Consider the following 17539-nt stretch of genomic DNA (forward strand, 5'->3'; position numbering starts at 1 on the left):
GTCCCGGTGGTGGCAGGTTTATTCAACCCATGTTGTGCTTAACCTTCCAGGAGTGCACCTAAGCAGCAGGGGTCATAGCAACATATTAATTTATTTGGGGCACAATGGTAAAAAAATTCTAATTAATTGAAAAGTGCCCATGTAGGAAGGAGATTTACTTCAAGTTTTCTTTAAAAATAAGAGCAGTCTTTAAACTCTGGATAAGGCACTAATCCAATTAATGAAGGCATTAGGCAGAGCAATGAACCTTATTTTGCAAAATTATTTGAAAGGCCCAGAATGAAAGAAACCAATTGGTGGAGCAGTATAACTACCTGCTGGCACATGGCTTCTTTGAGCATTTTTTCCTTCTATTTCTGCTGTTAATTTTTCAGCAGATCTCTTTCAACACCACCACCAAAGCATTCCACATAACTCAAGACAGTAATTTACTCACAAAGAAAACACACTCCGACTTTATTAATAACCAACTTTTTTTATTAGAGCAGATACAGTTGTGAAAACTGTACATTATACATTTTGGTTTCAAGAATTATAAATAAAGGAACTCACAGGTAGGGAGTTCTTTTTCACAGCAAGAAACTTTAAATAAACAAAGTCATGTTTTATTAAGTACATTGGCAGACTTCATGTGCTGTCCAAAATGTTGAGTACAGTATAACAACCCATTAGAAAGAGCCTTCATGTAAAATACAGCTGTGCACATTTTAGAAAAATACCAACAATTTGAGCTTTGTTTTAAAAAAGCTTATAAATCATACATATATTTATAAATGGGACCAACATGCTCACTTTATAAACATATCCTCTCGCTATCTGTTACCCATTATTTCCAAAGCATTACACATTTTAAATAAACAATAAGATTAAATATTATTTTTTTTTTAAAAAACCAGTTTTCCCAGCGTAAGGAGCTATAGGGTTTGGGAGGGGCAGTGAGAGTACTGAGAGTGACGCAGGAACTTTAAACGTTTGTTCTCAGGTAAAAATGGACTCCCTAAATTTAAAAGTCAAAGCAAAATGTAAAAAATGAATATACAAGTTGAAATTTTTCATGTGCTCTCTTTCTGCCTTCTTCTTTATTCCATATTGGTCACACCCAGGATTTTCAACATATTGTGCTTCTGTAAGAAACATCACTGGGTTACTACCCTGCAGGTGACAAAGCACTCAGTCCACATCTGTGCTAACCAGGGAATTGTGTGAACTGTCTCTTCTGCATTGAAAAGGTAGCTAATATGGTAAAAAAAAAAAAAAAAAAAATCTGATTAAACCATGCAAATCATGAAAATATTTAGGAGTAGCTCCCCCTCTGCAATGTAATGTTTTATAAAGATTTAATAGATTAGATAGATACCTTTCTTCCCCTGATTTCTTTTTAAGTAATTACTTTTATAAAGACCATTTAGTTTCTCTAAGTAAGCATGCTTCTGAGTAATAAAGGGTAAATTATAAAACAGCAAAAATCCAGAAATGTCAGAATGACAAAAGACTGTAAAAGACACATATTTAAAATAAAAATGTCTAAGCCTTTAAAATGTGAAATGAAATTACAAAACAACTTTGAAAAACAGGAAAGGCAGAAAACTGAGAGGCAGTGATCGAACAAGGCTTTATGTTCTACCTGAATGTATTCAACAGAAATTTAAGTTGGAAAAAGAAAACAAGAAAGAGCAGAGCAGTTTATTAATAGCATCTTGCTTAACTTTCATGGGAATTAACAGAGCCACTGACAAGATTTTATTTGGTTGTAAAGTACGTCAGCAAAGAAACTGAATCCTTTAAACACTGATTACTGCAATCCATGCAACGTTTGGACTATACTTCTTAGAATTCTGTTGTGTTTCAGCTTTTAAAATTTAGCACTTCCTAAGTGCATAAATAATTCACCTCAGTAATGTTAAAAATATTTAAAATTAAATTAGTTCTTAGGAAGGCATAGTATCTTCAAATTGCTAAATTTTAAAGATAAATAACCTTTTACAAGTATAGGAAGAATAAATGACATAAAAGATGGTATATTGCTATCAAAATAAGCACATTTTCACTAGCATTTTGTTGTTTCTTTTCCTTGAGATGCAACACATGTGTTTCGTCCGGCCAGGACCGCAGGTGGTAGATGACTATACATCATATTTAAATAAACAGCAAAAATGAACAGAGTCGTGCACAAGCAAACGGAACGTTCTCTCCCAGAACATTCCAGGAGATGTTAAAGCAGCAGGTCATGGCATAAGACTGGTGAGTGATGCTGCTACCTATTTCTTCTAATGAGATAGGAGTGAATGTTGGAACCACGTCCACAGCAACACAATCCTCCGACCGCATTCCTCGGGCAGTCGTTTCCCCAGCTCCCTACTAAAAACGTCAGATGGTAAAATAGTAAGGCAGCTGTTGACTTCCATCAGAAAAAAAAAAAAAATGCAGCTCCATACGTTTCCAGTTTAGTCACACTCTGCTAGGACAGATGGAGTAGCCAATGCCAAGAACTTCGCCGGATGGGGCTGCTTCAGCAGATTTTAAAAAAGAATTATTATTAAGTTTTGCTCTCCAACATGGCTGTGCGCTTCAGCTCCCAGAGGACCCCAAAGCCACAAAGCACTCCCAGGGGAACCGAACAGGTCCTCTGGCTGAATTTTCCAAGTTTCATCTCTCTCGCGATCCCATCCTAATTCCAAGCCTCCTTCCCTGTGTCTGAGTCTGCCTGGGGTGGGCCATTTAAAGGGCTGACGGCACCACTGCAGAGAACTGTGGGCTAACACACCACTAGTTGTCAGGACTTCACTGAAGGGTCAAAACAGTTATAGCATTAAGTAACTATGTTGAATCACATTCAGGCATAGCCAAAATTAAAGTGAAGGACAATACGTCATTGTTAAAAAAATAGCAAATTTGAATATGAGAAAAGAATGTTATTTACTATGATTTTAGATAGAAATTAAGGCGATTCTTACCTTTCCTAATTCCAATCAAGTTAGAAAGTGAACAAAAAGAATGGCCAACCCGATATTCAACAGCATGACAAGGACAATCATGATTGAATTAGGGCCCTGAAAATGAAAGAGAACAAAATAACTGTAACTTCTCCATGTTAATATCAAGATATTACCAAAGCCAATTACTTTAGAAATTAGAAAGTTAACATGACTGCAGTAAATAAGGCATAAAAGATGACAGCAGTTCCGAAAGGTGTAGACTAAAAACGGCAATGCTATGTTTAGATGCAGACATTTCAGAACCTTCACTTAAAAATGAATCCAGGCTTGAATTAGTTTAAAAACGTTTTAAACAACTGATCCACTTCATTCACCTCAAAACAATGGACAACAGCGTGTGCTGAGACACAGCTCACCGTAACAGGGCCTACGAACGGCTGGGAGTTAGAGGTGCATTTGTTGTTAGAATGCAGTTCAGATGAGGAAGAGCTGCTTCCTCCTCAGGGCAGTTAGAACATGAGAGCAAAATCTGTAGGACAAAGCCACCTCCAAGGAACAATTCAGGGAAAACTCAAAACGAGGTTCTCTACCTCTTTCTTTTTCCCTGGTCCTCTGTTTGGACACCACCCTTTCCGTTAAGTAAAAGCTGTAAGTGAGAAGTTGGATACTTTCAGAAGTTATCTTACAGGCCTAGCTTTTCAAATTTCTCTAATCACGACCACAACATTCCAGAAATCAAGTTATATTTTACAAACCACGGGATCCTATTTTGATAAATATCATTATAATAAATACCAGATAGTTGTCCAAGGGCCCCAAATTTTTACTTGTTTAAACAAACCAACCTCATATAACCCATCTTTTCAGATCTGCTCCATGAAGAAGCCACCTTTATTACAAAGATATGATTGTGGTATTTACTGTTAAAATAATGTCTAATTCTTATATAGCATTAAAAGTATTCTAAACTGGCTTTATGAGGTAGGTAGTTTTACTGTCCTCATTTTACAGATGAGGAAACAGTGGTACTCCATTTGGATATTGGGTAAGACTACACTGAAACAATGTTATAGAGGCCTCAAAAGTATTGATGTTTTTTGGGTGTGGGGTACCTGAATAAGGGAGATTGGAGCTGTCATTGGTCAAGCACTAATCAATTCGGGTCTAGGGTTTGGGTCACACATCATTTACTCAAGAAGGTCTCTTTCCCTGACTGAGCCCACATCTCCGTGGTAGAGGTCAGAGTGCCCTGCTCTTTCTCTATCACAAGGCATTTCACACTTGATTGTCCTTTGTTGTTTAACTGCTATTTTCCCCCACAAGACTCTTGAGCTCCACAGTAGCAGGGGCCTTGTCTTATTCACTGCTATGTACCCCGTGCACGGACACATGACATTGCCCAATTCATTCAGGCAACTAATATTTAATGAGACTCTACTATCTTCCAGCACATTTCCAAGTGCCGTGGATGTGGGTTGTTTTGTTTTGAGACAGGCTCTTGCTCTGTCACCCAGACTGGAATGCAGTGGTGTGATCTTAGCTCATCGCAGCCTTGACCTCCCAGGTTCAGGCTATCCTACCACTTCAGCTTTCTGAGTAGCTGAGACCAACAGTGCATGCCACTAAACCCGGCTAATTTTTGTATTTTTTGTAGAGATGAGGTCTCAATATGTTGCCCAGGCTGGTCTCAACTTCCTGACCTCAAGCGATCCTGCCACCTTGGCCTCCCAAAGTGTTGGGATTCCAGGTGTGAACCACAGTGCGTGACCCAAATGTGGGTTGTTAAGCAAAACAGATTAAATCACTGAATTAAATGAAGAACAAACAGGGTGATTAGTAAAATGGGGGAGGGAGAGGAAGTAAACATGAGTCCCCTTTAAGTGGGGACTATTAGGCAGAAGAAAAGCATCAGTTCCTAAACCCCAAGTAAATGGGAGGAAAATAAACATTTATCGCAGGTTTTTATAATGCTGGGCAGTGGGTTAAGCATCTCTGATTTTTTTTTTTGTTTATTCTTCACAAGTGATTATTAGTTCAATTTTACAGAGCTTAAGAGGACAGCTGTCTTGCTCAAGTTTCCTCAGCCAGTCTGAAGAAATTAGAACTCGAATTAAGCTTTAGTCTGGTCACTTCAGAGCTCCATGCTCTTTTCTCTATATGTCTATTAAAGATGCAGGGCTTAGTTTAAAGGCAATTTCCCATTCAGTTCTTTAAAATGACATTTTCCTCTGTATCCTATAATTTCCACAGTATCAGAAAAACATCAAATTGTGATAACGACCAACTGCTCTTTTAGAATAGTTCTATTCTAAATTAATAGGAGAGTCCTAACCTGTGCAACTCCTCAATTATGGTTAATTTAGAGCATAGAAATAATGCAGGAAACTCTTATAACTCAGAAAATAGTGCAGACGATCTTTCAATGCCACAACTGAGCACAGAGATTAAGGAAATGCTATTACAGGCTAAGCATCCCTTATCTGAAATGCTTGGGACCCTAAGTGTTTGGGGTTTCAGATTTTTTTCCGATGTATGGGTTGAACATCGCGAACACACAATTCTAAAATGCTGCAATGAGAATTTCCTTTGAGCATTATGTTGGTGCTCGAAAAGTTTCAGATTTTGGAGATTAAAACATTTTAAATTTTTGTGGGTACATACTGGGTGTATATATGATATTTTGATACCAGCATACAATGTGTAATAATCACATTAGGGTAATGAGGTATCCATCACCTAAAGCATTTATTCTTTGTGTTCCAAACAATCCAATTATACTCTTTTAGTTATTTTATTTTTTGAGGTGGAGTCTTGCTCTGTTGCCCAGGCTGGAGTGCAGTGGCACGATCTTGGCTCACCGTAACCTCTGCCTCCTGGCTTCAAGTGAGTCTCCTGCCTCAGCCTCCCGAGTAGCTGGGACTACAGGCGTTCACTACGATGCCCAGCTAATTTTTGTATTTTTAGTAGAGACGGGGTTTCACCATGTTGGCCAGGCTGGTCCTGAACTCCTGACCTCAAGTGATCCATCCGCCTCAGCCTCCCAAAGTGTTGGGATTACAGGTGTGGGCTACCGTGCCCAGTTCTCTTTTAGTTATTTTAAGAGGTACAATTAAATTATTGTTAACTACAGTCACCCTGTTGTGCTATCAAATACTAGATCTTATTTGTTCTATTTTTTTTTTTTGTATCCATTAACCATCCCCCTTCTCCCCTACGTCTTCACTTTCCATCCAGCCTCTGGTAACCATCCTTCTACTCTCCATCTCCATGAGTTTGATCGCTTTAATTTTTAGCTCCCACAAATAAGTGAGAACATGCAAAGTTTGTCTTTCTGTGCCTGGCTTCTTTCACTTCACATCATGACCAGATGTTGGAGCATTCTGGATGTTCCACCTGTACTACTACACACTTGGATTAGATTTTGTTCACGAATGTTTTGAGAATTTTGGATCATTTCAACTATTCTGGGCTACTGGGTTTATTGTATAATTTTCAAAAGGCAATTTAGTGATATGAAAGGTGAGGAAAAATACACCTGGTGAGAACAATACAACATAGACTTCGGTGTCTTACAGTGGACCCAGGAAAGTGAAATAGCAGAGAACGTGCCTTCCATGAAGCCAACTTCTAAAGTCCAAGGTGTGCCTGAACCTGAACTCCCATTTCATAAATCCTTATAAGATTCTGTGAATTTATCTAACCCCTTTGAATTAGTGAGTATTTTGAATTTGTATATTCTCTTGGTTTGAATTTAGATTACTATCTTTTCTCCAGTTTTTAGCCCACATATCACTGTACTGGCAATCCAGATTCAATGAATAGTGAATGAGTGCTTTATCCAAAATGAAAAATACATACATATATATTTTTTTCTTTTGCACACACACATATTTCTCCTGTATATGTTCTAATATACACACACATATATATTTATCCTACCAGGGTGGCTCCACTTAGAAAGCTATTTTTAAAGGCGACTCAGTGAAGATGAGGGAAAATTAGACATGAAAGGTTCAAACAGCAACCAGGGGAAAAATAAAAATCCGGGATGCTCTGTTCAGTGGCAGATACCAAGCCCTGGACTCTGCGTTCTTTATATACCTAGGCACAGGATACAGGGTGAAAACCTTTAAGGTAAAGTCCCATAAATACGACTGTGGTGGCCAGTTGTAGCTTAAAATAGCAAAATGAAAAAAAAATCTGTCTTGCTTTTCAAGACTGACTGGGACAGGTGTAATACAAGAAGCTGTAGCAGGGCACAGGGTAAGTCTTGATTGGAAGAAATTTTCAGGCAGTAAGAAAATAAAAAACAGGAAATCAAAATACAGAAAGAAATCCTAACTCAAAAAATTAATCTTTTTTTTTCCTTTAAGAGATTGTCACTCATATTTAAAACTGTAAGGCATTTTCTGCTAGAAGAGTTATTATGGTTTATGTGAAATTAAAGCTTCTCTAGTTAGAAACACATGAGAAGAGCAAAGTTTAATTAAGTATTAATAGCAAAGTTTAATTACATATATTTACCTCTTTTGGGGGTGAGGTTCAAACCCGATTTGATGGGGACGCTTTAAATCTTACACAAATTCAAAAGAAAGATTAGATAAACCTCAAAACAAACTTGGATGCAAATCACAGGAATGGCTGAGAAAAAAGTGTAGTCATTTTTCAGAATGGGCTGAGATACCTAATTGGAAAATTCCCCTCTTGTCTACTTGATGGTAAGAGGCTAAAGATGCCTCTTCTGACCCTACCAGAGTTGTCATGTTGCAAAACCCTACAAAAATTTCAGGATCACATTGAATGCATGCCCCTACGACATGAGTCCATACGCAACCATTGCCCACAGGGGTCACAGAGGTTTCTTGAGGAAGATTTTCCTCAAGAAAGTAATCAATGCCACAGCCTCCCTTCTCTTACCTCTCATACTCGAGTTAACTAATTTCCTGTGTTACTCTGTGTCCCAGGAGATTTTCTGTATTTCTAGGAGATCAATAGCCAGGGTGATCCTGAGGATGGATCAGATCTACTTGAATATTTCTGAACTGTTGATGCTTCAGTTAGCATTGGTTGAAACAAACATCATAATAGCCAAAGTTTTTTGAGCATTTATTCTGCACTAGGCACTATGCTAAGAACTTTTAAAGTATTGACTCATTTAATCTTCACAACAACCCTGTGATAGGTACAGATGAGGAAACTGAGGCACAGAGCAGTTAAGAAACTGTCCAGTGTCACACAGCTGGTAAGCAACAGAGCTGGTATGTGAACCGAGGAAGTCTGGCAACAGAGTTCAATTCTGTGAATTTTAAAATTATTCACGAATGTCTAACTTATACAGTGTCTTTCTCTCAAAACTATGTAGTACTCCATTGTCTTAAAGGTCATCCACTGACAACATTTATGATGACTGTGCCACTTCCTAACTCTGAGGAGTGGGGAAGGCAGCTTTCTGTTACTATTAGGAAGACAATGTTAATTGTTAGAATCTTCGCATGAAGGTGTCAAGTCGATCTTGTAGAGGCAGGCAATTTTGTAGAGGCAGGCTAAAGCTCAGGGTGGCTGCCGAGCTGCTGGGGCCTCCCTTCCCCCTTGGGGTGTAGAGGGGCACCCTAAGGACCAACTACTGAGATCGAGGATGCTTATTTAACTCCAAGAATCTGAGAATTCCGCAAATAAGTAAAACAGATGTTTTTTCTAAATGAGGAGGCTGTGAATTTACCAAACATATGTATACTACTGTTTTACAGAGAGACTCTTTCAGCTAAGAGCTGGGTAATTCAACTTTTTTTTCCCCTATCACAGCCTAATGTATAGGACACTGGGGCATATGCTTCCCCTTGTAGAGATCTAGAAGTCAACTAAAGCCCACAAATGGGTACCCGAAGGTATAGAAGATATGGCCTTGCCTTGTTTGAATTTTTCCCAGTGTAAATCGGGCAAACTAATACTGATATATACGAGGCCTTATTAACCTGGGGATAAACATGCTGAAAGTCAAATGAGAAGTAAACTATTACATTTAACAAATTCAATAGTGATTATTATAGTTGTAATGTCAGGATACTGACATATTAAGGTTTAAAATCTTTAAAATGAATGCTTACTGAAGAGTCAGAATCTTAAGGTTAGTCTGTTTTGAAAACAATTTTTCTCCATTCAGGTGGACTCTTGGAAGTTGGTCCAGTTAATCTGAATAATTCATGTTTAGCTAATTAAAAAGTTTGAAATTTTGAAAAAAGAAGAGAACCAGTGTTTTATAGATATTAGCAAAATAAACACACTTAAGAAATTTTAAGCATAAGTTAACAGAGGAATTTTTATTGTTTAATCCTGTGAGTAAATCAAACAGGCAAAAATAAGAAACTGATGGCTGTATTATATTCTTGTTGGCCAAGATATTAATCTGCACCATTATGCAAATATGTCTCTATAATTACTAGTGAATACTAGGTGTGTAACATTCAACACCTCTGTTCTAAAGGGATGTGACCAGGTCAAGAGGTCATTTTTTAATCAATAATTATCTTCAGATTTTATAAATACTACAGCATTTGATAAAATACTAATTCTATACATTATCCAAAAAATCTCCTTTGAAAGAAGGTATAAAGATTTTTCAATAACACAGAGCTTTTCTGGCTGAATAATAAATAAATATCTTAAATGCTTAAGACTAATTGATACTAATAACCGGCATCTACCAGAAAACTGAAATTGTAAGAGTTCTCACACTTTGAAAAGACAGAAGACCAAAGAAATTCTCTTGAACTGTTGGAAATTTTCAGTTCTCTTTTGGGAAAGAAAAATGTTCTAGCTGCAAAGCCTGGCTAATTAAAGTCCAAACTAGGTATGTACGAGAAGAATTCACAACGGCTAGAGGAGATGTTCTTTTGTGTAAAGATGCTGACCGCTGTGGTGAAAACAGGAGGGCTAAGAACTTGGTGGTGCCCTTTTCCTAGAGCTCTGAGAGCCGCTGGCCCTTGTCAGGGGTCATGATTCCTTTCCAGCAATCAGGGAGCATGCTATCAGGAAGCTCACCAAGACACGCTGTTAAAGCCTTGCTAAAATGTGCTAAGATGCTGTGCTAAGCTGGTCAGGTCTTACCTACCTGAATTACATCTAAAGTGGGGCTGGGTGAACATAGGGGTGGTGGGGGGAATTTCTGCCCAGAGAGCTCTTTGCTGTCTCAAGCTACAAATGTGTTATGTGCTGCTCTAAACAACCCTGTGCTTCTAGAACCTTGGTTAGCCTGGCTGTGATCAAGATGCACAGTCACCCCACACAGCTCGCTGAAATAAACAAAGGGAAGAAAGAAAGAGAAAATGCTACTTGCAGTACTTACTGAATTGGCTTCTTTTTCCAAAGCAGGGCATGAATCGTTGCTTGCTGGATTCTTTGGTATAGCAAGTTCAGACTTCTTAGCTTTTGGCTCAGCTTTGCTTTCTTTGGCAACTGGTTTTGTCACAGATTTGGAGGGACTCCACTTGTTAGCGGATGGCTTGTGCACCAGTGCTGAGGAAGACTGGCTGGATCCATCGCCGTCCTCCACATCTACTGGAGGGTGCTGGGGGGCGTTCAGCTTCACGTAGTAGCCGTGATACTGAGAATGCAGCTCCCCGTTACTGGGGTTGGGGATGTGGTGGCGGCCAGAGTACTTGGACTGGGGCACAACCGCTCCTGCCTCCTTCGTGGGAGCCTTTGACATCAAGGGCTTATTGACAATGGCCGTCACCTGCTCATCAGCCACACTCCTTTTGTCTTGGTTGAGTCTCGCCCCTGAGCTGGGGTTTTGCTTCTTCAGGGGCTTTGGGGAGGAAGTAGGAGAGTGGCTGTGTTTGGGACTTGCCTCAGGAGATCTTGGGGGTGTCGTGCCTTTGCGATAAAAATGAGGAGACTCCTTTGGTGTAGGTGGCTTTTCTGGTACCTTCTCTTCTGGATTTTCTTTAGCATCTACACCTTCCTGAAATCTCTGTTTGACATAATCAGGGCCTGGCCAAAAAAAAGAAAAAAAGAAAAAAAGAAAGGAGGTATATATATATATATATATACATATATTTTGCTAAATCAGATTAACCTTTTCTCTTTCAAAAATAATATATTCATAAGGCTTTGACTAAGCACATATTTCATTCTCTAGGGGAAAAGTTTACTTATTATGGAAAGGCTGCTTTTAAGATAATACAGAATCTAAACAGTTCTGGCTTCCCTGATAATTGCAGTCTTTCTGCCTACTTGCAGAATACAGAGGCGAAATTCATGTTGATGGAACATTGGTCGCAATATCATAATTAATCTGTTTATTCAAATTATGTGGTGTAACTAAGACACCGAAAGTATATACTTGTACAAGGAAGTAAGGTGACTACTGTAAGCGTCTGAAAATTTAATAAAGTATACTGCAAGAGCAGAACCTATAGATAACATATTTTTAATGATCTGTCATCAAACATGCATTAAAACTTCCTAGTTTGAAACAACTTCTGAGGCTTAGGTTGCACGACACAAAGTCACTTCTATGTAGTCCATTCACAGCTATGGAAAACACGGATTTGCACATGCAGTGTTTTGCAGGTATCAAAGTCAAGACAAGGCAGTTGTCTCTGGTTCTGTAGCTTCAAGATTTTTTTTTCCCTTTTTTATATACCTCAGGATTGTTTATAAAAATCTTGTTATTTTTTATAAATGGGAACAAATTTTCATTAAAAAAGATTCCTCTAACAGAGGAGGAAAAAATGAAAAAAAAAAAAAAGTGGCCCTGCTGCATTGTTATTTTATGGGGAGTGAGCTATAAAGAAACAGAGTGTGTGCCACAAGATGTCCAGACCCTGGGAACTCGAGGAGGCTGTGGTCTGGAAAGGGGCATCTCTGGGCTGAGACAGAGACCTTAGACTTCTAGGGCCTTCAGCTCTCAGTAAGTCATGTGCGTACTTTGGCTACCACTCCACCCATCTGCCACTTTTCGCCTCATAAGGTGAGGTCAAGGTCACATGCAGTGCAATTGACCCTCTTCCTCACAAATGGGCAGAAGCTGACAATGTCTCTTGAGTATATATGGAAGACACTGTCCCCACCGACATGCTTATAGAGAGTTGACAGGCTCCTGTCAGTTCCACAGCACTGCATCTGTTCATGTTCCTTCCTGCCTTCTACCCCCAACCCTTCACCCCAGACAAACTCACTAACTCACTAAAAGATTTACAGAGGGGCTGAACAGCAATTATCCTTAATTGTGAAACTACATACTGCACACTTATACTTTTAATTGCTCTTCCCATGGTGGTCTGAGTAATAAGTTATTGTAATGAGGCTGCTATTTAATTATACAAGGAATTTTCCAAAATTTAAAGCCTCACCAAAATCTTAGGGAGTAGGTGTTATTATCCCCATTTTACTGAAATGGAAACAGCTACAGCAGCTGAAAAAAAAATCACATAGCTCCCATTATCTTTTAAGAAAAAAACATAATGCAACACATAATATTTTAAAGCCAGAAACAAGAATTCCTGAGCACCCACTATCGCAAGTTATACTCAGGGCACAAAACATAATAGTATTATCACAGTTTCCACCTTCTAGAAGATACATCCACTCCTGAGGATTCAAGTTTCCCAAATCTGTCAAGATCGCACATCGACAATTGAGACTTCCTTTCTAAACTGTGTAAGCTCCCCCTTTACAAAACTGACAATTTTCTTTTAATTCCTCCATCAAAAATGGCAGTGTTAATTCTTAGGCCAGTGAAAGTTATTTTGAATGACGAAAAGGGGCAACTGCAAGCATTCAAAAGGTGATGTCCTTCTGTTTCTGAATTCTTTCTTGGTGCTGTGTGTCTGGACATAGCATTAAAGGGAAAAAGGGCAGCATGAGCACAAAAAAGTTATGTCTTTCATCAGCTGAACTGTCCCTGCTCTTTAAAACTCATCAGGTCATTGATACTAGTCTGTCATGCAGAAGCCCCTCGTGATTCAACTGCAGGCATATTTTAACAAAACCCCTCTTCTTCTGTGATAAAGTATATTCTCTAATACATCTTGATGCAGTGTGATGTTTACATACTTTTCCCTCACTTCTCTACCCAAAATTTCACTACAGTTGGTTTTATTTGTGCTTTACTGATATTCAACTTCATAGCATTACTAAAATACCCATCTAGGTATGGCAGTGGATGTACTGTGCAAAGATAATTAAAATAGTCAAGTGCCTTGGAGCCAACGGACTTTTAATTTAAGCCACTTAATGCTGAAACAATTACATAAAATACAAAGTGCTTTTAACATCTTTGATCTAAAGACAAATGCAAGTTATTTTTTGCACAGAAAAATTGCCAATATCTACTAAGATTAAGGCACATTAAAAGCTAATGTTTAACTTAAATACACAGAAAAGAGTGAAAAAATAGACTCTGGCAAACATTTTTCGTTACACATTCTCAAAGTTGGAGGGAAAAGGTAAAGAGTCACTGCGCCCTGAGAAATGAAGCTGTCACAAAGTCCATGCATTTCACTTAGAAGATGTAAGACCATGAGATTGTAGCTTACAAATTTAGGATTTAAATCTCTGTGATGCCCTCATCACAAAAAAAGTCATTTTTTTTGAGGTGATAAATAGGTTAATTAGCTTGATTTAATCATTCCATATTGTATTAAGAAACTGTAACATCACTTTGTACTTCACAAATATATACAACTATAACTTATCAATATATACATTAAAAACATTAGGATATATCCTAGTGACCTTCAGTACCATCAGTATAGGTGGATAGACCAAGGTGAGACTGATTTGGTCATTGGAATAATTTGTATTAATGAACTTATGAAGCTAAATTTTGGATTCCATTGAAAGTATTTCTTATGATATTTATCAACTCTCAAATACTGGTCTAATCACATCTTTAACCTTTAGAAATCTGATGTGTCACCTCTTTGGACACAGTTTTCTTGTCCTAAATGTAGTAAGAAAGGCATGTCTTACATGATTACTCATGCCCACTCTGCTAAGATGAGTTTAGGTATACTCCCTCAAATTGATCTACAGGGCTTCTGATGATACTCAAAATCTGTTGAGCTCAAAGAATTTACTAGAACGGTGGAAGTAAATTTTAGCATCAACTTTCACATTAAAAAAATTCCTAGCTTTATTATGCATTCAAAAAATACCTGGGTAAGAGAAAAAATGCACTCCTAAGCAGGGGTGCCTATGCTTGCTGCCTATCACAGCATCTGAGGTGTTATGGCCAGAGATTTTAATAAGTATGAATTGAAGCCTAGAAATATTAATGTTTAACAAATGATCTGAGTGATTCTAACGCACTGGGTTATAGGCATTTGACAGCATGCAAGCAGTATGTTGAGTAGAGGTGGACATAGCACCAGCCTTACATGACTACATCCCGTTGGAAATGGTTCCAATGTGGCACAGTCATACAAGGCCTAGCCAACTAAATGAGGATATACAGTTAGATTTTCCAGAGGAAGATTAAATGCTTTTAAAACAAGACGTTTAACATAATGCAGAAGACAGAAGTTTTTCCTGGACGGCACATGTTGTGCCTGCTACTTGTTCTGTGTAGTAAATGTGTGTCAGCATTGCAGAGCCAGCAACATAAAGTTGATGAGATGCAGCGGTTCATTAAAAAGACTAGTCAGAATATTGCCGGGGAGGGAAATTATGACAAATGTTGATAGTTGTTGCAGTCAGCATTTTTAACTGTTTTTATAGACAGTATCTATGAATCCCAAAGGATTTTCTCCCCCTGGAGACTCATATTGGGAAGAAGTCAGATACAGGTCACCCGCTCACGGATATGGCTGCCACACAATGTGAAAAAAGAAACAACATTCAGCATGCCATCCACCAGCACTCAAAGGTTACTCGTTACAGTTGGCACGAAGGCTCTGAACAGATATGGCAGATGGTGGCAGCAGGGTATCCAGCTAGTTCTTCGGAGGTGAGCCTCGGTGGGCAGAAGCGCCTTTATGGGCAGAAGCACCATAAAGATTCCCCAAAACAAATGTCTATGAGGGTAGTGCCAATATCAAATGTTTTGTAGCAACAGCAGTAGTCATTAAGTAGAAATTAGACATTTTCTGTGGAGACTGACAATCAGTGAAAAGAGGACCAGATTGAAAGAGTCTAAAAAAATTGTGTAACTGGTAGCAGGATCACTTTTTGTGTTCGATATAGAAAGAACACACCTTTCCTATAGGACTTCACAGTCCCATCTATAACAATCCTGCAATTTCTGTGACCACAGCTATAGTGCTCTGGTCTGCAAACTGTGGGACATCCTTTCTAGTACCCTGCACTTGGCTGGCACTCAATACCCATTTGTGAAACTGAATGTACTGGAATGAATACGTGGTATGAGTAACCAGCAAACTCATGAATTATTAATTTCATGTCAACTAGTGGATTATTCAGTTTCCCTTTTTAATGAAAAGATTTATTCAGAATTTTGGGTTTGGAAGGTGAGCTTAGAAGTCATCTATTCCAGGATGCTTCTCTTTTCTTAACCAAATCCATGACATATTAATGATAGGCCTAGACAATTATGTAATGGAGCTATGCTTTGATTTCTGAAGTCTTCTAATTGATACCAGAAATGCAAGCTTAGTTAACACTGGTCCATAATAACCTGTGCTAAAGACTTCACTCTAAATAATCGATGCACTGTGTGTATGAGCACATTTATGCTTAAACATGCAAAGACAAAGCTTGTTGGGGATGATACCCAGAGAAGCAGGCTGGCTCTCTCCCAAGACGGCTCCAAATACTAAATTTACCACATTCCAGGGCAGTGTTTTAATTTCTTTAACTCATGCTCAGCCCCTGCCTCCATCAATAAATACAAAAATTTTACATGCTACTTAATATCACTTGAAATTAAAAACAAAATGAATATCTCCACTAAAAGGAATTTTTTTTTTTTTTTTTTTGAGTTGGAGTCTCGCTCTGTCACCCAGGCTGGAGTAAGTGGCACCATCCTGGCTCACTGCAACCTCCGCCTCTCGGGTTCAAATGATTCTCATGCCTCAGCCTCCCAAGTAGCTGGGATTACAGGCATGTACTACCAGGCCCACCTAATTTTTGTATTTGTAGTGGAGACGGGGTTTCACCATGTTGGTCAGGCTGGTTGTGAACTCCTGGCCTCACGTGATCTGCCTGCTTTGGCCTCCCAGAGTGCTGGGATTACAGGCATGAGCCACTGTGCCCAGCCTAAAAAGAAACTGAAACAGTGGGAGAAAGAGCCACAAATCTAGTCTCCCAATCTTCCTTCCCAGGAAGGGGCACGGCCCCAGTCCCCCCTGCTTCCTCAGTGGTTACCCTCTAAAGCAAGCTTGTGCAACCTGTGGCCCAACACAAATTCATAAACTTTTCTTAAAACATTATGAGATTTTTTTTTGTGATTTTGTTTTGGCTCCTCAGCTATCATTAGTGTTAGTGCATTTTATGTGTGGCCCAAGACAATTCTTCTTCTTCCTATGTGGCTCAGGGAAGCCAAAAGATTGGACACTCTTGCTCTAAAGCCTATGTCACCCTTGCTGGCATAGAAACCTGATTTTACCAGCACTTTGAAGCAGAGCCATCCCTTGGGGCAGACTCACATTACCAAAGCTCACCAGACTGACGTAAAATCCTAGAAGGCCAATTTACTAGTTTACAATGAGCAATGTAAATGTCACATAGGTCAGGGGACTCATGCTGATACTACCAGTACATGCTCTCTTTGTTGGCAGAACTCCATGGGAAGCTCAACCAAAATTAGAAAGTTACTGGTGAACATGGAATCAGAACAAGAAGCATGAGCTGAATCAAATATGTAATGGCATCAAGCTGGGCTAGCCTGATACATCCATTTCCTGAGTCAGGGTGATCTTGCCAGTAAAGTCGTACGCCACGGCCATAGTTCCCTGCATCCTTCCCCATAATAGAAACGTCCTTGCCAAAGTGAGAGCAGTCTTCCAAGGTTCTGGCTCAGGCCTCTCCCCCTCTGGACAGGGTTGGGATGAACACTGCCAATTTTTGCCCCTGTGACTCTCTTTTTTCTATACTTCCTTGGGTGACCAATTTTTCTTTAGATGTTTTTATAACCCAATCAGGTTACAAGGAAACCCTGTGGTTCTTAAAGCCATCCTATTACTTAGGATCACCTGATCTACCTTTGTGTAGTTTCAGGGACTCATTTTCAAGTTGAACTCACAGAGGGCAATCTTCTAAGTTCTTGGGGGATGACTCACTGTGTCACTCCCACTAATGGCAATTTAGGTTTCTGTGTATGTACACAATTATCTATATATACATCCACAAACATCCATTTGTATGCTTTCGGTTTATTAGAGCTTAACCCTTTGGGGGAGAAAGCCATCCAACATGGCTATGTTTTTTTTTCTTTAATGACAAAAGTTATTATTTTATTTTAAAATTTTTTGATTAATCTACATATAATCTACTAGCAACCTTTTTTTCTACTTCTCGCTTTTATAATCAAGAGGCTATGTTTTTTCCTTAGTTTCTAACTGAATTGTAGAATAATACACTTTTTTTTTTATAGATTCAATGCCATCCCCATCAAGCTACCAATGACTTTCTTCACAGAATTG

At 38.8% G+C, this 17539-nt stretch overlaps 1 protein-coding gene across 4 annotated transcripts in view; it reads right to left on the reverse strand.

Moving 5' to 3' along the window:
* Nucleotides 1-458: 458 nt before the first annotated feature.
* The window catches only part of JPH1 (junctophilin 1), an 86375-nt gene continuing 69294 nt past the window's right edge, over nt 459-17539 (reverse strand). The window contains exons 4-6 of one of the 4 annotated variants that reach the window (XM_032759869.1): nt 10279-10925; nt 2955-3050; nt 459-2504 (exon numbers count right to left, since the gene is read on the reverse strand). In XM_032759869.1, the coding sequence (XP_032615760.1) occupies nt 2970-3050; nt 10279-10925 (728 nt within the window). In that variant the 3' untranslated portion in view covers nt 459-2504; nt 2955-2969. Of the gene's footprint in view, nt 3051-10278; nt 10926-17539 lie in introns of all 4 variants that reach the window. The other 3 variants (XM_032759868.1, XM_032759870.2, XM_058443765.1) reach the window with 3 other exon arrangements.

This window comes from Hylobates moloch, unplaced genomic scaffold (assembly GCF_009828535.3).
Source record: "Hylobates moloch isolate HMO894 unplaced genomic scaffold, HMol_V3 SCAFFOLD_9, whole genome shotgun sequence".
In the NCBI taxonomy this organism is placed as follows: Eukaryota; Metazoa; Chordata; class Mammalia; order Primates; family Hylobatidae; genus Hylobates; species Hylobates moloch.